At 39.2% G+C, this 22,045-nt stretch overlaps 1 protein-coding gene across 5 annotated transcripts in view; it reads right to left on the reverse strand.

Moving 5' to 3' along the window:
* Positions 1-22,045, reverse strand: part of HECW1 (HECT, C2 and WW domain containing E3 ubiquitin protein ligase 1) — a 273,833-nt gene that overhangs the window by 83,155 nt on the left and 168,633 nt on the right. For all 5 annotated transcript variants that reach the window (XM_075745311.1, XM_075745310.1, XM_075745307.1 and 2 more), the window contains 3 exons: positions 15,047-15,216; positions 2,922-3,064; positions 815-915 (listed from right to left, as the gene is read on the reverse strand). In XM_075745311.1, the coding sequence (XP_075601426.1) occupies positions 815-915; positions 2,922-3,064; positions 15,047-15,216 (414 nt within the window). The remainder of the gene's footprint in view (positions 1-814; positions 916-2,921; positions 3,065-15,046; positions 15,217-22,045) is intronic.

Here is a 22,045-nt window from a genome sequence, read left to right on the forward strand (position 1 = left end):
GGTGAAAATTTTCCCCAAAACATCCTTTGATGTGATCCTCATCTGTACCACCTCCTCCTGGATGCCAGACAACCTGGGCTCTTTCACGCCATCCAAATAATCAAAAGACAGAAGTCAGGGTTTTCCAGCAAGGGGCAGGTCACGATTTCCAACCGCTAATGCAGCTGCTGTTGGCTTGACAAAGTGTACCTGAGACAGCACTACCATAGAGAGGCAAAACATCCCTGAGCATCACTATTGAGAGTTTGACATGAAAACCAAGGTTCAAACTTATATCATCATGACAGTGACTTCCTAATAACTACAAGAGAATGTGAACCAAAACCAAACCAAAAGGGAAGGGAGGAGGGGAACATCAAATTATTTTTTGTTTTACTTTTTCCATTAAAAATAATCAAAATGAGAAAGTTTTTAATCATCTCTACTATTACATTCTCCATTTTTATTTATGAAGTGCTCAAATGCAGATGACTCTACAAATAACAGCCCATCTAGCGCTTCCCCAGGACAGGTGACAGAGAAGCAGATGAGACTTCAGTTTTCCACCCTCTTCTCTCCCAGTGACATGGCAGAGTATTTGAAGCAGCCAAGAACAGAGGGATACGAGACACCAGTAGCTCTAAGCTAAGGGGAAACAGGGAAGGTGGTGTGACTCACAATGCATCCTGTGAAGTGGGACTTTATACGCTTTCCTTTGCTCATGACTGTACCTAAAGTCCCAGAGCAGCCAGGAATGAATTCAAATTTCTGAGGAGGAAATGCAATGCAAAAAACCCAAGATCTAGATAAATGATGGGTTAAGACTGAGAATTACCTGGATGGATGGAAGAAGTTATCTCAAATCGGAACTGCAGCTGGCCACTGACATGATCTGTAGGAAGCCTGCGACCCAGAGTGTAGCTTACAACTCTGTCCCTGAAAGAAAACAAATTATCGTCACAATAGATAACCTACCCAAAGTCTACTCTGCACAGATAAAGCTGCTGTGTCCTACAAAAATACATAATGGTTTTCAAAGGCTATTCAACCCAGCCATGAGGGCATGTTGACTTGCATACGAGAGAACAAATGGCAGAGAAGGAGAGGACAATGTCTTCAATTACAATGGAACAGCTGAATCAGTGAATAAGACAGGCTTCTGGGATACACAAGCACGTATGTATATATATAGAGAGAGAAGGGTGGGAATGGAACTTCTGCAGTATGGGTATGAAAATATTGACATGGGAAGCAAACAACTCCCACTTCAGCTATTGTAACAAGACTTCACTTCCCTGCTGATCTGACCCTTCTGTAGAACCTCACATTTCTGTATGTCCTTTCCTTTACCATCTGCATAAAATTCAGCTTTCCTGTCCTTTCTTTCAAAATCCTGTACAGGCCAGTCCCCGCTTACCACCTTCTCTTTTCAAACTGGCTGAATGACTGCTCTTCATCTATTTCCACCCCTCTTACCTCTATGAAGCTGAAATATCAGGAGAACACCTTCCTGACAAGGTTGATCAATGACTCCATTCTGTCCTTGTGCAGGTCCCTCCCTTTGCCACACTTCATCCACCCCTCAGAACAGAATGAAACTATAGAAGAGATTAACTTCCCAGCTGCCCAAAACGAGGCTGAATCAATGTTTGCAAAGCATTTTTGAGTGTAAAGGGTTCACTAAATAGTAATATTTATACATCTTTTGAAGAAACATAGTTCACTTCAAGTTAGGCCCAATATATTTGCTAGGATAGTTTCACATGCATCAGAAACTCGTATAAATGAGGCGTTCTCAAGAATTGTGTATGATCTTTCTGAACTTGTGTGCATACTTCTCATTGAGCTTGCCTGAGATTTAAAAGCCACTATGGTGTTAAAACTAAGCCAGATCTAGGTGCAGGTTAGAGGCACTGCTCTTGGCAAAGTATATCCTTAGATAGACAGTGTTTACAATAAGGAAGTAAAATAGGAAGATGTAATTAGAAGATGATGACAAATCTCATACAGAGGGAAGCCAGTGATATCAGTTACAGGGCTCCACCTTCCCCAAGCTGTTCTTTTCCATCTGGTTTCTAAAAAGCTACTCTATCTTCCCTACGTGAGAAACAGGGAGGTAGTGTAGTCTCTTCTGGTAGATTCAGCTGTCAATATCACAGCCAGTTTCTGAACCAGCTGTTCAAAAACACTTCCAACAAGCTCAGCTTCCTGCTGTTCTGCTGAATTGAGATCCAGTTTTCAAGAACGCCTTCTTGGGAACCACGTTGCCTATGCTCTCCTCAGTAGATGACTCTTTCTCTCCCTGCTCCTCAAGGTCTGAACCTTAAAGTTTACAGCCAACTTTTTGGCTTTGCATACTATCCATCTTTCTAAAATTGGTTTGTGTTACTTTGGCAGCATACACCTTCCCAGGACTTTCATGCAAAGGGGAAGCAGGGCAGGGCAGGTGAACTCAAGTGAACTGGTTATTCCTTGGCAGCAGGGTAGGGTCAGAAAGATTTAATTACATCATGCCACATATATTATTTTATAGTATTTCCACTGTCCAGAAATTAAAGGGAGGAGGAACAGATCTGGCATGATTTTAGCCCATAGGTAATTCCCTGAAACACGAAAACAGCCTGTTGGTAACATTAAAATAACATCCAAATTGAAAATATTGCACTCTCCAGATTCGCAGCCATGATACACAAAACAATTTTCTTTCTTAAATGACAGCTCTCACTTTTCAAAATGCAATGGATAGGGTTATAGAGGGAATTCTTAGTTGGGCCCGTAGTCCTATAAATTCTAATTAAGACCAAGATCATTCATCAGACAACTGTTAGTTTAATAACTCCCCCTTAACATCATTATATCAATTATAATGATATATCACCAGGGACTTCAAAACAGCAACACACTTGTTAAACAACGGAATGTAGCATAAGCAGCAAATTTACCCTATGGCATGTCTTTCCAAGAGACGTTGAACCGGCATAGAGAGTTTTCCCAGGAAACGCTTGATGATCGGTCGGCTCTTTGCAAATTTGTCTTTAACTTCTATCTCCAGGACATCCGTGGGCAGGGAGACAAAGCTGAATAGCTGCAATAAACAAAGAGCACAGAAAATGAAGCTGGTGGCCAGGCCACACCACCACACAGCTGCTAGTGGCTTATTGACCTCTGTAAGTCTCTGTTTCACAGGACAGAAACAGTCTTTGGACTCCAATGCACAGGCCTGCAAAATAAAAAGAGCCTGGCCTCAAAGCAGGCAGGTGAAAGCACCCTACAGGTACCATGTAATGCTGCAGAATCAGGCTTGGGCAATGCAGGAATTTCATTTATTCATGTCATAGTGGCATCCAAACACCCTAAACAAGGCTCACAGATGGTAGGGACAATAGACCTGAAGAAATCTCATGAACTATGTCCTAGTAATGATTGTTGATCTAAATGTAAGTGCATAGCTTATTTCCACACACACCCCACCCCCACCCCCCCAAGTTCTAAAAACTTTAAATAGCTGCATGTAGTACAACTGAACTGGCAGCCTGGAGAGATGTTTAGTCAGTACTTCCCTCCAAGTGAAATTAGTCCTTTTTGCATTTGACTGGCTATTTGTGGTACTTCGGCTGTGAGACACACCTCAGCTGTTGAGAAGTGAGGATCTGGTGAGGTGAATGATACATGAACAGAGTTTTCAGACACATCTTAAATCTCTCCACCTTTTGCTCATCCCTGCCCCACCTTAAAAAAGAAAAAGTCTGAATAGGCTGTTTATTTGCATCAATCTCCTAACCCACTTCACAGCACGATCCTACAGAGAGCTAAACCAGAAGGTAAGCCACAGCACAGGCTACTGGAACAAATGATACTGGGGAAGACAGGAATGGCACCATCAAAAATTGTTGTCACCAAGTGCTTTGAAACATGTGATCGCCACCGCAGCCGATCTGGTTTTAAGAACCTCTATTTTTATTTGTAAGTAATGTTTCAATAAGCTTTTAGAGACTGTGTGCATGCAAACCTGAGGTAAGAACAAGAAGGGTGATATTTTAGGTTGCAGGAGCAATGAAATTCATGTGTATGGTTTCCAAGCATGGGAGCATTTCCCCATAGGGAAAGCAAAGCTCTACTACAGAATAATAATGAAAAGCAGAGGTATTAGATAACTTGGCCTTGCTTGCTCCTTGACTAGCTAAATTGAGTACAGACTTGGAGCTGGTGACACAGGTCACTGAATCATTTTTTCAAACAGATCTGATACTACTAGAATATCATCAATCAAAAAAAGCACATCTCTGCTGTGGTGCGCAATAGTCGGAAAACTGTTAAGACTGCTGTTCACCTAACTGAAAGGTCAGTATTGAACTGGAAGACAACTTCTGTAGTAAGTGAATATTGAGATGGATGAAAAGATTTTCTAGCTTTCCTGCTGCCAAAAACAATCTTCACAACAGAATCATGCTCTGGGTTATCGAGGCCTGGAGTTTAGCCCTAAATTGTTTGCTCTACTGAATCATGATCTAATTTTCAGAAATGCTTAGTTCAAACACCTTCAAGTGAAATCAATGTGAGTGGGATATTTTGTTAATCAGGCCCTGCAAATATGGAAAAAATCAGAGAAATACAATTCAAATAACAGCTAAAATGTTTTCTTCTCATTTTTTTATACATCTTTGCAACAAGTTACCAAAAAAAGATAAACCTCACAAAGGGGAGAACGTTAGTTCCCTATGTATATTGCAAGTTGCTTTATAAAAATATGTTGTATTACCATTACTGTTTCACCTGCTAAAAGCCTTGGGTAACTGCTACTTCATGACTCTTACAAGGAAAGCAGAAGGGAATTAACTTTTAACTGAATGAGGTTATTGTAATGTACAGCAATTTGCCATTTAATGAAATCTCCATTATTATGCTGTTGACACCTATATTGTAAAAAAGTCTCTGTGGAGTAGAGCATGCACACACACAGGTAAAGACTGAACTGCTCATAAGTGGAAAGTAAAACGTAGGTTCATGATCCACACCTTATGTTATTACTATTTTGTCTTATGGTACAACTCTGAAGCAAATCAGAATCTGCGCAGACATTTGTTTCCACAATATCAGGTGGAACCAAGCCTCACAGTTCCTTTCTTGCACAAGAAACACATTGATGGTTTCCAGAGTAATTATCAGCACCTGAGCAGAGAGTACGGCCACATGGAGCAAGCTGTGTTGGAATCAACCAAAAGAAATGTCCTTTCTTCCTTGACCAGCTGTGCCTCTCAGACAGACAAATGTCTGGATACTCCATAAATTTTGTAAAATCAAATTGTGTTCTGATTTCATCACCTGCCAACCGTGTTGCATTTGGGGATACATGAGACTGCCCTGGGACCAGCCCCTGGTCCATGATCACAGTTCCCAAATGCTTCTTTCTAGGAGAATGTTCTGATGCATAAAACCAGCAGCATCTTGGAAACACCTGACCTTTAAGACCAGAAGCGTCCTGCGCCAGACCTCAAAGGTTTTGCCATTTGGAAACAACTGCAGTTTGAAATTAAAAGTGAATGCAGTGAAATGGGTTTGCAGACAGCTTGTAAAATAATGATAATTTTACATAATTCAGTTTTCCATTATCTAAACAATTGCTCCTGCTGTTACTCTCATCTAGTTTAATACTTATGGACAAGATTTTTCTAAGGAAATCCTTGAGTGCAGGTGCCTCAGGCTCAAGCCATTCACACTGAAAAGCCCAAAGGAATCCTTGTTTGCAAAACACACTGCCCTCTGGCCCTTTGAAAAATGGACTCCAGAAAAACACCCAGGTTTGAGAATGCAAGTACTTATAAACTCATTTTCAAAAGTCACCAATCACTTTTGAAAACATGCAAGTTCTTGCGATTTTTAAAGATGAGGCTGTCTCCTTTGGATGTGAAAGCAAATCACCATCAAACCCTGATTTCTCTCTTCCTTCATCTTCTTTTCTGACAAGTGCCAGCCCCTGCACCTTAGCCACAAAACATTGGCTGCATTTACACTGTTCAAGTCTTGGCCTTTACTATCCTTCTATCTGGAAGAGAAATGACCTTGCATTTCATGCTCTTCTCCAATACAAGTAACATAACACATTAGTATTATATTACTGCTGTAATAAATGATATCCTTTCCTTGCTGAATATTTGCTAATTGTCATAAAGCAATGGCCAGTTTGTGAAGATGACAGTGTAAGCTTCATACCTAAGTTGAAAAAAACAACAACAAAGACGACATTGATTATAAATTCTGCAGTACCCTTGGATTCACTCTCAGTGATGTTGTGATCATGTCCTGGTTTCAGCTGGGAGAGAGTTAATTTTCTCTATAAGGTATCACTAGATCCAAAATTTATAGTTGATCTACAGCAATCAGTGGATGAATGGATAACAAACAAGAAGTTAAATGTCTATTCTCTGATTAGCCCAAACCAGTAACTACCTATAATATTGTCACAGTGCATTAGCCTGCATATCACATCAACTATTGCTTCATACAAAATGACTCTTAGAACTTGAGATGATACATGACACAGCCCACTCCACAGAGGATATGGCAGATTGCCTCAACAAAACTGTGACGAAATTACCACTAGGAACAACCTGTTTCTCACAGGGTGCCTTGGCCCTAGAAAAAGTCTCAGACCCCCATCTTGTCCATGTAGTGTATCAGCTGTCCCCTTGTCTGATCCTTACCAGCTAGGGATGAGAGGGGTCCTGTTTATAGGTTAGATGCAGATGAGTGGAGATCATGGATACCCTCACAGTGAGGAACACCACTCGAAGGATGAGGTGGTCAACCTGTGTCTGGTCTGGAAGAACCCCAGACTGGAAAACACCCAGAGTTAGGGGCTTTGGAAAAGAAAGCAGGGAAGCTCTGAGTGCTGAGCTCCAGAGGGGGAGAAGAAATTTTTTTTTCCCCTCTAGAAATGTATTAGGACTATCACAAGAAATGTTTATCTGTCAGGTATATATCTAAAAGGAAGCTATGCACAGAAGGTTTGAACACAAGGAATGATTGAAGATCCTTGGCATACTGGGGAAAAATAGCATGTCATGAGCAGTGGTAAGGAAGTCTAGTGGAGACTGATGATTCCTGATCCCTGGAATACACCGGCCATCTCTGCATTTGGAAGGCGTGTGGTATAATAGGAGCAGATCTGGGGAGCAAAACAGCTGCTGCTGTGCACCTGATGACCACATCCAGACATGTTGCAAGGGTTTTACCATGAAGTAACTCCAGGCTGGTGCCCCGGACTGAACTCCCATTATCCTCTGAAAAGCATTAGGTGCACTCCTGAAGCACATCTCTTGGCTTACTTTCTGCTGAGAGTAATTCAATTCATGTACTTTAAGACTGCCAAGCGGTGTCCCTTTGAAGGGAACAAAAATACTACTCTAGGTGGACCCATTGAATCGTTAAGAACCATGATCTATAGAACAAGATAGTATTTGTATTATTTTCTCAGTCTCTTCTTCAATGATTTCTTTTTTAGGATGTTCTTGCATCCCTCTGGAATTATGATGGCTAGGAGGAAAGAGACTTGCTCTAGAACCAAAGCCATTGCTTCTCTATACTTTCCCCACTTCATTAGCCATTTGTCGATGCCTGTCCCACTTGTTAGCGTGGCAGGAAATCCAATGATTGCTTTGTTCCTACATGTTTAATGAAAAGAGGCAGTAGGATAGGAGAGACCCTATTAATTTCTCACTAAGAGAAAAACTGCAGCATTATAGCACATCTTATTAGACACTGGAGAATCTGTACGAAGCACAGCCTTAAAATGCCCCAGCCAAAGGAAAAGCTTCAATTGATATTTTCTCAGGCACCAAAAATCAACAAGCCATAATTATTTCCATAGAAATACAGGGAAGGAAGGGAGAGGGAAGAGCAAAAGCAACATGATGGAGAGAACCACATCAACATATTAAGTCTTCTTGGGCTAAGCAGTGTACCATCAGTTTTGTCTCTGGTTAACAGTAAGTCATCAGGATTTTCCTGTCATGTACAAAGATTTTACACAGCCGCTTCCCACAGATTCACTCTCACAGAGACACAAATCAGAATCAAAGCTACCTAGGATCAGCTGACACATTCATACTCTCACACCATCTCAATGACCTAAATCTAAATCTGGTTTTACATTATTGCTGCCATCTTCAAGCAAGATCTGAAAACACTGTAGTAAACACCACTGAAAGGGTTTCAGACAGTAATCTACTTTTCAGTGCCTATTTGTTTCCAGATTCAACAATGGTTTTACATACACAGATGATTAATTTTCTTAACGTGAACAGATCTTGTGGGGGTTTAATGCATGACTCATATGGTAAAGAATGAAGGCACATGCTAATACTAGCCTGGCAGAATATATCTGTATCCATTTATAAGATAACAGAACCATTTCCAGAGCTTGAGGATAGTTTTCATAGAAAGACAACTAATTATGATGCTTAATTCCTGTTTTATTTTTACCAATATTATTTGCATCCCTGAATATGGATAGATCACAGTGATCAGCTCTCAATAATGCTATCAAGGAAGTTGTTGAAATGAACAGAATATGTCCATTAGTACCAGTTAGGCAAGTTAAGTGCAAGACAAGTTCTTTAAAAACAGTCAGTGTAACAACTGGTGAAAGATAGGTAAATTAATACATTGGTGACAGGAGGAATTAGGCTCTTGATTTGGAGTTGAATAAGAAATATAATTAGAAATAAAATTTATTTGCAATATCCATCATGCCACAGGGATGATACAAGCAGAAGTAAATATTAAAAGGCTGTAAATTACATTTGATGGATGAAGACAGATTTAGTCTTTCAGTTGAATATTTCATTAGTGGGGTTTTCATTTCAAACGCTCCAGTGAAACAATTACACTCTTAATGCACTCGCCACTCTCCATCTGTGTTACTCTGCGCTCCATTCAAAAACTTCCTCTACATATCATTACTGTCCCATACAACACTACTCATAAGAACAACAGGATAAGATTGTGGGGAATTCTAGTTTCTTAAACTTACTATGGTACTCCTCAATGACAATATAAAATATTGCAGAGTCAGTAGTGTCAAGCACAGAGCTCCACTGCTGCCAAAGGCTGGGACATGCCTACGCTTGCTCTGAGAGAGTCCTGGAACTCAGCAGTGGCCGTGGGGTGCCAGATCCAATGTGGTACCTTATTCTGGCATGGCACAACGTTGGGGTTTTTTCCTACAGTAAAAGGGGTGCACATAAATATATGCTGCTGTTCTAAGGTCTGATTTAATCCTTTCTACTGAACTCCTTCAAAGTTGTATAGGGTCTTCAGCAAACTGGCTCCCTAGATTTCTCCTTCAGATTCACTACCCCTCTGTATTAGAAACAAGGAATAAAAAATATAATCCTTCCTGTCTATTTCATGTATTCCACAACATTCAGAGTTATTAGTTAATAGGCTCATCATTAATTCCTTCTGATGGGTTTGATAGTTTTCAAAGATGTCTTACATTATTAATGGCAAATTTCAGCCCTAAGACATTAGAAATTTTAAAGAACTTCTGGATAAATAAAGTGCAAACACTGCTTAAAGAGTCAGGGTTTTCCTTAATCTCTCACACATTGTCTACAAATTTATTAGCACAGCATCGACTGAAAATATTTGAGGACTCTCATGAGCACTAATATACAAGACTAGCAAGACTGACAGTCTTCTAGATGCAGAAATTGCAATTAAAATGCATTTCTAGAAGAATAACATTAAAAAAAACTAGACAATTTTTTCACACTGTAACCCGTTCCTGAAGAAACTGAAGTTGTTTTAGGCTTTCACACTTCAATCATCACCAGATATTCAAAAAACTGCAGCTGTAAAATCACAGCTTTTCTGTGTAGTCAAACTATGTTTTACACTTTACCTGGCCATGTATGCAGAAATGTTATACAGTGAAGCTACCACCCACAAGGCTTTACTCAGTCCCAGTGACACCTTTTGCAAAACTCATACTGAATTCACGATCTGGATTTCACTAGACTTATATTGGATTTATGCTTAGGTGTAAAGGCCTCCAAGTTTCTGCAGCAGATTCTTTTGTATTTGCCAGTAGAAGGGGGAAAGAGGTGATCTAAGTTAAACAATAAATAACTAGTTCAATCAGTGTGGTGTTCCTGTTTTTTCATTCTGGACTTCTGGTGTAATCATGCAATGATTTCTGTGAGGTCATGGTAGGACATCAGCATCTACTGCTCTGAATATTAGATCAAAATCAGATCAAATATAACCTACTTTAGTTTAAATTCATACTGTTGATTCAAATATATTAAAGCATCTTTAATGGTTTAACTTGCTTCTGGAAAGATTCACCTTTGATCAAGTATCCCCTGCTTGCATCACTCCAGGTTTGTGCTACATCAGGCACCCATCATATCAGCCAACAACATAAAGCCTCAAGAGAAGCAGAGAGCTAACATAAACCCCAGATTGCATGATCTGCCTACTTTGACAAAACATCTTTCAGTCCCACTACTGCTGGGCGGTCCATCGTACACCAGTCCAACATTCATAAGCAAATCATCAGTTCCTGAGCTATAAATCTGCATAACAAGAAAAGCAGGTACAAACCAGCATTCAGACAGCCAGTTGCATTCATGTCATCTTGGCATTCTTGCAGACAGCATCCAAACCTGATGTTTCTATCACTGATGAAGGTCTGCACTACAGAAGCCCTCTCTCCCCAAACCACCTCCCTCTGGTGTTCAAGTCCCTGACTGTTTCCTTCTTCTGATTTTATGTTAGTAATCTGAAGAGACACGTTATGTGATAATTTATTCGAGTGCAGTATTTTTGAAAGGTCATGGGTTATCTGAGGTGCACAAAGTACAAGTTACATACGTGAAAATACTGTAGTTCTGTTTATCAGATCTGACACATTAACTACTACTTGTTAAGTGCTCTTGCAACAGAGTTCCAAACACCTCTGCTTATACACATCAACTAATTTGCCAGTAAAATGCAGCTATCTTCAGAATGATAGCAGCCACACAAAACACTCTTTTGTGTCTCAGCTATAATTTAACAATATTTGTAAAGGCTGAGGTAAAGAAACAAACAGCGAGGCTGTAGGGAGTTGAGAGTTGAGTTTTTATCCTAGTACTGGACTCTCACTTCAAGGCAATTTACTCTTGCAGAGCTAGAATTATCAGAGTTAAAATTCAATGTGTCATTTAACAGATGACACTTCCTACTACTTTAAATATGCTGGATGGTTGCAACAGCCAATTTTTATAGTCATCTCACTGCCCATTCCTTGAGGCTGTCTATCCACTCACTAGTAAATAAACAAAACTAGAAGAAGCAGTTAGCTCAAACTGCCACAGTTCAGAAAGAAATGCCATAAATACGTTTTAGGGAAAGTCCAGAGGCCTGAAGTACTTTATCTGCAAAACCATCGAGAGAATTTGCTGTCCAGCTGGAGGTATGCGAACTGCTTTTAAAACCACTTTGTTTTGTTGCTTATGGTCCTCAGTGATCTCTATTGCTTGTCTGAACTGTCACTTTACTGCTTGATGACAAATTAAATCTTCTTAAAGGAGCTTTTCCCAAAGAATATGACAACAGACACATTGTCTCAATATGAAATAATATGGGAATAGCGTCGTTATTTTTCTAATATAAGTATCAGAAGAGATATGATCAACATTCATCCTTCTCAATTCTACTAGATGTATAGACATTTGGGAAGTGGGCACTTCTGAGATTTCCTTTGCATTTTACCTCAAATTAGCAGGGTAGAACAAGTCACCCAGTGTGCTATTGCAACTGTTCGGACTGCCAGCACAATCTCTGCTTAACCTAGGAGTTTAGAGTCAAGCAGTCCAGTGGCATGTGATTTCCAGGAACTCACTTATTCCATTTAACAGTACAGATGTTGCTGAAGAAGGCACCAGTTTGAAAGCAGAGCCAGGAGAAAGAAAACAAGCAGGACCATTAACCTTGATTCAGTAACAAGTTCCCTGGTCTGAAGACACTTAGTATTGTTTTTATTTTCTGCAGCTGCCTACTTCTCCTCATTGACCACGTAGAGTCCTTGGCACCATCAGTAGCTTGTCTGAATCTCCCCCAAAGTACTTATCATTTATCATTATTACACATGGCAATATTCAGCACCCTGGCTTAGCAGAATCTGATCTTATGCTTCTGTAAACATGTGAAAACATATAGAAATATCGCAAAATGACCCCTTTCTACCAGCAGAAGATACCTCCTGGGCTTTAACCTATCTCAGTGAATAATTCTCAGATTCTCAGTGTGAGGGCTCTTTCACCTCACACAGAGCCCTGCTGCAGGTGTCAAAATGTCACATGCTACTCTTCTCTCTCAATAAGAAATGTCCATGTCCTTATGTCCTCTTGTACAAAGTACTGCAAAACGGAGCAGTAGAATAGCTTTAAGTCAGGATAACTCATGCTGAACAGTATTCGAACAGTTTGTGAAATGAAGATGACCATCAACATCACATGAAACAGAAGAAAAATTGCCTGAGGTATCATGGTGCTCCCACAGTGTTCTTATATTGTAGGTGGTTACTATGCAAATAGAACAACCTAGTAAGTATATGAGAGGGAACAACGGAATGAATTAATATAAGTAGATTAATCATCTCTCAGTCTGTGGGACTTTATTTTGGTGTCGAGGCCCTACAAAACTGAGTTGAAACTTTCACTTCTGAATTTGCTCAAGGGTAATCAAGAACATAAATAAAGATCCCAATCTGCAGCTATTTCTATAGTTTTATTTCCCTATTCCAGATTTTTTCAAGTTTAGCAGCCAAAACAGATATGCCATTCAACTGGAAAAAAAAAAAAACAAACAACCAACCATCTGGCTTCTACTTACATGGAGTGACAGAGAACCTTAGGAAAAAATTAGCCTTCTGAAATAATACATTGCCTAAAATATTTGGAAAACAACTAGTTTGGAAAACAACTAAACTGATCCATTTAATGCAATAGCTATGATTTCTCAGTATTTTTCACTTCATATATTCACACCCGTCAGTGAAAAGGGTGGACAGAAGAATGACTACCACTGCAATTCAACAACACTTTGCAGTCTTCCTTCTCCCCTTGTCCCATAAAGGGACAAAGTTGAAGAAAATCAGGCCCAGTGTCTTCTGCGCCATAGAAACCAACGTGGATTTTCAGTACCAAAGCAAAGACTTCAGCCGATGTGCATAGACTGCAACACAAAGGCATGCAGTTCAACATCTCAATATCAGCTGAACAGAACGCAGGAGGAGAACACGCTGAATGACAGCTCGGCTGTTTTAGACTCCTTAGCCACTAACAGGCTAACAACAGAAAGGGAGAAGCAGCGTGCTTGCACACAATCAAGAAAACCAGGGGGCTGAACAGTGAAGCTGGAAGCCAGCTGTGCTCTTTTGCTTTCTGATATCCATAATTAGGCCATTTCATTGTCTCTCCTTTTCTTGCTGCCAAACTCCACTGGAAAAGAAAAGTCAGACCACAAACTCAGCCATCCCGCATGGCCCGAGGAGAAGACACCTTTGACATTTTGTCAGAACCACATTCTTACTCTTTGGTTATTTTATCCTCCAACAGCACAAAAGGACCTTAAAATAAGAACAAATTACATTGGCTGAGGGCTGTCTTTGTCGAGAGAAGACTTCTGACCAGTATTGGGTTCTTCCAAAAAGCCTATTTTCAGCCTCCACCAGCACAGCTGCTACAACCCTCTGGATAAGAACAGCCTGTGTGTCACCTCAGCAGTTAATATTGGCTGATATAGAATGATGGGACCACAGCCATATCCTGGGTCCTCCTTTGAGTGTCAACTCCTAGCATCCACACTTGCTGCCAGCTCCCACAATCACACGTACTGCGTGACATACATACAGCAAGTTTCCACTGCATGGCTGTAGGCCTCTAGGGCTGTGTCTTACGCACTTCACTGAAAGATCTGTGCCAACTCCCTGATCCTCCATGTCAGTTCCAGCTCCTCAGCTTGACCTGTGACCCCTCAGCCAGATACATCTGATGCTTGGAGCCATGGAGAAGTTACAGCTTGGTGGATGCCTCACAACAGGACCTTCTACTTAATTAAGTCCCATTAGAAGACGTTTTTCTCTCACTAGTTTCAAGGTCGTCCCCCCCTGCCCCTGCCATATCACCTCCCCATGTAGGCTCACCTGTCACATAACCTGATATGGTACCTAGTTTCTTGACCATCCTCCTCCAGGTTGAAGTATTCAATGACATTTCTGCTTTCTCCCCCCACTCACACTTTCATGTCTACACAGTTTGACCTAATTATCCCTAAACTACTTTACAATTTGCATTTTAATTTAAATAAATCTATTTAGTCAATTTACTTTTACTCTTTCCTGCAGTGGAGATATTTGTCTGACAGGGAACACCAGTATATCACACCCATTATGTCAGGCTCCTTTAATTCCAGAGAGATTCCTTATTCTTTGCTGTCTGTTGCCATTTCGCATGTAATTTAGAAACAGCAGGCAGCAATTGAACTCTCAGATCTCATTAATACCTACTAAGCCCTTCCAACAAGAAGCAGCAGACTGGAGAGTATTCTTCAAGGTGATGGGCAAATGTTGCCAAGTTGCCTTTAATTTATATTGCCACTGATGCTTCTCAATCACATAGATTCTTTTCATTTGCGTATTATACTTGTTCTGCTTTATATGATGTCTCCTCTCGGTGTAAGAACACTATGACAATCTAATTGCAGCCTTTCACACTGTCCAAGTTTATTTTTCAATTCTGGGTTATGGCTGCCTTTAATAATTAACAACTTCATAAATTACATCCACAAAGTACTATCCATACTGAAAGTTTTAACATGTCATTTATCTTTGTAGCTAATAAAGCCTTTTGCATTAAGACAAGAAGTCATGAAATACATCAAGCACAGTTAGGTCACAACTATTTAGCCAAGAAAGGAATTGGGGAAAAAAAAAAAGGGGGGGGGGGGGGGGGGAAATACTGCTAGAGTAATTTCCATGTTTTAAGAAAAGTCTCAGCTCAACACTCAAACTGCTTACCTCTCCTTGCCAGATTGGGTTAACAGTATTACACATGATCTTAGACCTCTTCTCCTGTCCATGATGAGGAAGTGCTGGGAAGATGCTATGTTTTCCAGGCTGGATGGAAATCTTCAGATAAGGATCTGGATTGAAGAACATTCCTTTCTTCAGACCAAAAGCCTGGAAATCTGAAAGAAGGTAAAGAACCTGATTATTTTTCACATTCTGGGTAGCTCTCTGGGATGTTAGGCGAAGCATATGGGAAACTGGTAAGGAATTCAAATAATATGTTGGGAATATGAAAAAACTCACTATGTTTCTTGTGAGGTAATGTAAAGCCAAACCATAACGATCTTGTGATTTAGGATATACAAATGATTATATAATGAAACTGCAAATTTTACAACCTGATTGTGCAGAGTGATCTGGCTTCTAAATCAATATTTATTCAACTTAAGTGATCTGCTGATTTTTCTAAGGAGCTAAGCACTTGCTCAGCCTGACTCCAGTGGTAGAACTACTCTGAAAAGAGACCTCTTCGTTTAATCACATAGACATGGCATTCAGTACTCAACATATGTTATTCCTCCTAGGTATCAATTTTCTCTTTCTATGAATCTTAGCTTTTAGACCACTTTTTTCTACACGACAAGTCATTTTACATTTTTTCCACTTTAAAATATTTCCTTCCCTGCATAGGTTAACTTTATCTGTAGTAACATAGGAAAAGTCTTGTACATAATGTCCAAATTTTAAGCAGGGCTTTCTAGCTGTAAAACTCCCAGGGAGTGCAATATGAGTTGTGCAGACAAAAAAAATCTCCAGGCACTTACTTCAAAATTTAGTCATAATGTTCTAAAGAAAGACACAAAGTCTATTACGATTTGTCCCTGTGAAGCCAATGAAATACAAATCAGTCTACAGGTATATCATTAATTTTGGCTAAACAGCTACAAACTAAAGACTCTGGCCTTCTCTTCTTCCAGATATATTTTCCAAAGAAAACTTAGAAATGTAAGCACTTATTCCTATTAGCGAGTTCAGCAGCTAATTTATTATCCACCACTCTTTGCATGGAGATTCTCCTCCTTTGCTTAAAGCTTTATTTCACATAGTGCTACAAGCACTGAACTGCGTTCTGGCTTTCTCTTGCTGTATTGAACAAAGTATTAGTCAAGAGAGTTTCCAAAACTGCTTAGATGTATACCTAAACATTCAGTTTAAACACATATTTTTTTCTTTTAGGCAGGTTTTGAAAACATTAATTTTCACAGCCTTTTAATTCTCTTCTGATTAAAAACCCAACTACTCTGGCAGGTCATGGGAGACCACATAAAACCCTCCAGGCAGGTATTTTAGATAAATCTGAAAATCATACACATTTCATACCAACATCAGCCTTTTTTCCAGAAAACAGCTATATCAAGAACAGGGATAAGATTCACCCAGATGTATTTTCTTCCTTAACATATGGTAATAGCCAACACAATAAAATGTGCAAATTAAAAAGAAACTTTTTTGTCCGGTTGTTTTTAATCATCTATTCCAGCATACAACTCATACTGCAGATATTCAAAAGCTGTTGGACAGATGGTCCTGAAACAGACTGTATTTTAAGAATCTCATTCTTTTGACATTCTCTAACAATTAACAAAAAATAGAGAATATCACTACTAATAGACCATTTGAAAGTACTTTGCTGACAGTATGCACAACCACGGTCCTAGCAACACTATTACAAAAAGAAAATTATGTGGTTCAAACTTATAACTCTGGTTTGTTTTTTTTTTTTCCCGAGTGTACAATCTCTATGTAACCAGCACATATCCCATCTATCAATCAGGCCTGCTAAAATTCTATATGGCAAACTCTTTTGCTTTGGAAGTTGTACTGTTAGGAATACATTCCAGAAACAGAAACAAGATTGCAAAAGCACTACCAATGACAAGGCCCAGCAGTGTAATACTGTCAGGCTGCAAACATATGAGAGGAGAGAAAGACCTCTGGGATCTTATTTTCTTTCTCTCTGATGTTTCCTCAAAAGATTCTGAAACTGAAATATTTATTGCTGTATATGTTTCTCATTTTTCTTCCTTCAAAGACAGACTGCACTATCTTTGGGTACCACTGGGCAAAGGAATGGTGTCTATTGATAGAACAGAAAATAACTAGCACTCAATTATATATAGTTATTTATTATGTATCATGAAGAACTGACATATTATAATGACCTACCAGCCTTTTTCCAGTTATGGGAATTGAGCACACTCGTGAAGGTGAAGATACTCCTAACACTAGTTAGTAGTCTAATTTTTGTACTTCGATGAGAAAAAATAATTTAACTAAGGTAACAGGAAATTTTATTTCTGTCATTTTCTTGCTTAAATTGCATAGTACGACAAATTTTGTAAACATGTCAGTTAGAAACTTCAATTTTTAATGTCCAAAGCACACAGATGGATAGGAGAAATAGATTTCTCAAGGACAGATATCCCAGTTATATTTACATATCTCACCAAAAATTCTCAGCACCATGAAAAAGCAAGCATCAAAAATACAAAATCTCTAAATAAAGCTACATGGGCATTTACAGATATCCAGAAGTCCATTTAATTTGAAGTGGAACCTATGGATGCTGTAACTAGTTGTAACCAAAGGCTCAGGTACACTCTTACCACTGCTGTGTAACATCCCAACAGAAGAACCCCAGCTATTTTCCTTCCCCAGATGAAAGTATTTCTCTGTTATCTGTATTTTTTTCAAAAAAGGTTCTGAAGATACTAAATACTTAACTGATGGTTTAAGGTTAACTGAATTTAAATCTTTGGTGAAACCAATGAATTCCAGAAGGCTTAGATGGGTCTTGCTGTACACTGTAGTTTTACAGTGTATTTCTTGGAGGCATACAAGGAAATGCTATCAACATAACTCATCTATGCTTTGCAAAGGTGTATTTTCACCCAGTCTCTCAAAAAAAATTAATATACCATATGACAGTTTCCCATTTACTCATAAACCACACTTTAATGTGAAAGAGGTTATATACATCTATCAGTTTAATAATGTCAGGCCATCTATCATGAAAGCTGACAGAAAGAAGGAATCCAGGGGGAGACACAGAAACCACAGACTCCTTCACTGCTGCAAATTTTCAGTAATGATGAGTACATGCATCCTAATCCAGCTAGGCTCACTTTATTGTACAAAAATGGCTTATCCTAACTTCTGCTGCTGATGCTCACAAGTGAATTATGAATTTGTTCCAACATGAGGACTCCCTTCCATATACATACATGGGGCTGTTGGAGCAGGTCCTCTCCTATGAAGCCAGGTTGAGTTGGGGTTGTTCAGCCTGGAGAAGAGAAGGCTCCGGGGAGACCTTATAGCAGCCTTCCAGTACCTGAAGGGGACCTACAAGAAAGCTGGAGAGGGGCTGTTTACAAGGGCATGTAGTGATAGGACAAGGGGTAATGGCCTTAAGCTGAAGGAGGGTCGATTTAGATTAGATGTTAGGCAGAAATTCTTCACTATGAGGGTGGTGAGGCACTGGAACAGGTTGCCCAGAGAAGTTGTGGATGCCCCATTCCTGGAAGCGTTCAAGCGATGGGGCTTTGGGCAACCTGGTTTAGTGAAGGGTGTCCCTGCCCATGACAGGTAGGTTGGAACAAGATGATCTTTAAGGTCCCTTCCAATCCAAACCATTCTATGATATGAATGAGACCTAAGGAAGCTCTGCTCTAGCTCACTTGATGCATGCAGCCTCTGTTCCTAAGGTGGGCCATAAACTTCCCTGTCTGCCTTGTAAATGATCATTCTGCAAATCCATTTTCCATACAGCATCACAAACTTTGGGGCACTGATGACTAGATAGTGATGGAGACTATTTTTGTGGCAATCTGGAAACTAGCATGTATTTATTGGCAAAACATGGAACCAGGTGGGGATATCAATTCCGACAGACACAGCTCGAACACATCTGTGTTTTACCATGTTTGATTTTGCCTCAATACAAGTAACTAAGCTTTCAAAAAGTCAGGGGAGAGGTATGATTTGGGGTTGTGAGTCACATTTTGTCATGCTCAGCAAGGACATTCTCTGATGGCAATGATCAGCAAAACTATTGTGAAGATGCTATTTAAGTTTCCTGCAGATGTAGTGAGGTACTGGTCCAGACCCAGGCTTGTAGAAGCATGACAGAAAAGGATGGAGAATCAGAGTGAGAACCAGAGTCCGGAGCAGTCTGGTTTCTAAACCAATTACTTTTAGTCTGGTCATCAATCTATCAGTTCTAAGCTAAAGAATTTAGAAGCTGTTCTCCCCAAGGAATGAGAAGCTTTCACCAATAGTTTTGGAAGAACTTTCCTAGAAACAATACACAATGATACTATGTGCAATTTATAAATGTGTCCCAAGACAAAAAATGATATTAATGTTCTAATACAGTTGGCAAATTCCTTCCAGCAAGGGACAACAAATACTTAATGCCCTTCATGTTTCCAAGCACCATTCAACTGGTCTCAATAGATGACTTGCAGCTAGCTAAACTGCCACTTGAAGAGAGATCATTAAGCCCCAGTAATTCTACGGTCAACTCACTGAATTCACATTTTTCCTATTTATCATCCTAGTGTTTTCAGAACCAGGAAATGACACATATTCCTCACGAGTAGGAAGTCTTAAAATCCAACACAGCAAAATAACACAGGGGAATTGAGAAAGATACTACATAATGTACACTAGATAACTGACTTGATCAGCTACTGAATGAGGTTCTGCAACTGGTGATATGCAAGAGGTTAAATCAGATAATTAAAGCAGATCTCTCTGCTATCAGAAAGCATGGTAACTACTATTGTCAAAATGACCCTTAGCAAACCTAATACTATTTTCAGTAGTGATTTATACTCTGACTTCCATAAACTGACAACTGATGCTACCTGAATGTCTGGTCTGAAAGCCACGCAAAAATAACTAACAACATTTCTCAGAGAGGTGTGATGAGGATAAATGTCTTAATGTTTGTGAAATATTCAGATCTTCTAGTCATTTGTTCCATAAGAACACTTATAAATAAAGAGTGTGCAAACACATGAAATATGTAAAACATTAAAGCTTGAAAAGTCATGTGATGCAACATATAGCTAGGAGGCATATCACACAAACCTCATGATAACACTTTCTAAATATACCAGCCAACAGAAAGGTTTCAAGGGCTTTCAGCGAATGCGTTATACTGCTGCTAAGCCATGAACCTTCAGTGAAGCGGCTGCTACATCTTGGGAAGCTTAGCACATTTCTTCTTTCTGTACTTCGTGCGAGAGAGAGCTCTGACACTTTCAGCCGCCTTATCAGAAGTGTGACATTCACTGGTAACAGCAGGAATGTCACGTTGGAAAGTAAATGCAAAGTGACTGCATAGCTTTCCTTAAAGACTCTATTTAATCTAGCTATATTAGACTTACAATATTTCTCTTGGTATTTTAAGTAATAAAAGCTATAGTCATACAGTCATCACATAAACAATTAAGAAGCTTAATCATGGGAAATTATCTTCTTTGACATCAGTGTTGCTGATGAACCTATTAATCTGAACTAACCTTTGACAGGACCAACTTCCAGTTTCCAAAGAAGCAAATATGAAGAAAACAAACCTCCTACTGATGTAATGCAAACTCTCAACTATTTCTATTCTCAAGAAACTAGTGATGTTGCTTTGCCCTGAAGCATCAGTTTATACTTTTTTCTTTGTCTGATGTCTTTATTCAATCCAGAAATCTTTTCTCAGGCAACACTTCCAGTGAAACCAGTTGGATTTTGTCCAAGCAAATACTCAATAAAACTACAGAAAGAATAAAGCACTTTATCACCAACTTTTAGAAAGAAACTGTTTCTGCACAGTTTGTTTTAACATAAGGTCTCACTGGAGTATCTAGGCAGTAGAGCAAGCAATACAAGTCAGCTGAAATGGACTGACGTTCAGTATTTCTTGGGATTTGGCCTACTTCAAGATTTTTCTCTCCCATTCTAATAATTTTTTCTTTTTTAAAGTTGATATGGTAGAAGGCACAACTCTTCTCGCATTCTTTAGATGATAAACTGCTTAGGGCACGATGGCTCTGTGTTGGTGTAGTGCCTAATGCAGTGGTCCCCAGTCAGACTAATGGTCTTACATTTTATTTTTAAATTGCAACTAAACCATAATTTGGAAACCTAACTTTTAAATAATGACACTGAAGGTGACAGTATACCAAAATATAGATAATGAAAGGAGAAGTCTATATGAGCTGGAAGAGTCATGACAATAGAGAGGTTATTGCTGTGATAGTATAGCAGTGCATACAGAAAGCAATCCCAGTTCCTTCCGATGGCTCTGGAAGACCTGGCTTGATTTGCATTTTATTAGCTAGCTTAACAGATATAGGAATAGCAGTAATTTTACTTTGAGACAGACAACAGAATTTTTTGTTGTTGTTGAGTAAGAAGGTAATAATTAAATCCTCGTGATGTGTTAATCTGTTAATTTCAGAAAGATTGAAATTTGAGCTATTTTGATACCAAAGATTTTTGATAAAATAATTGTGAGCTCAGAGCCTTTCAAATACCTCGCTGTGATGATTCTGTTAATATGGATGTGACATAAATGTAAATAAGTTGCTTGTGAACCACTAGAATAAGATATCCGAAACGTATTACAAGGTATGGTCTTTGTACACTTTGAATCAAGCTGTAAATTACATAGCTTAGTTTATAAAAGTGCCCACTGAGACAACATTATTTAGCAGTCTCACAAATTATTACTCTTGACATCTCTTGGTCTACTAGGCCAAAGAATCTGAGAGAATGAAAAAATGTTACTAATTCTGGGCAACATTTTCTGTGTAAGATCATTTAAGAACATTAAGAAATATTAACTCTACTTCTTTATTTCTGTTGAGCTAAACCCATACTTTTATCAAATTAATGTGACTGGGTGGGTGCCCAGTGTCCAACACAGCAAAAAAGTGATGTATTAAAAAA

Source organism: Balearica regulorum, chromosome 2 (genome assembly GCF_011004875.1).
Source record: "Balearica regulorum gibbericeps isolate bBalReg1 chromosome 2, bBalReg1.pri, whole genome shotgun sequence".
In the NCBI taxonomy this organism is placed as follows: Eukaryota; Metazoa; Chordata; class Aves; order Gruiformes; family Gruidae; genus Balearica; species Balearica regulorum.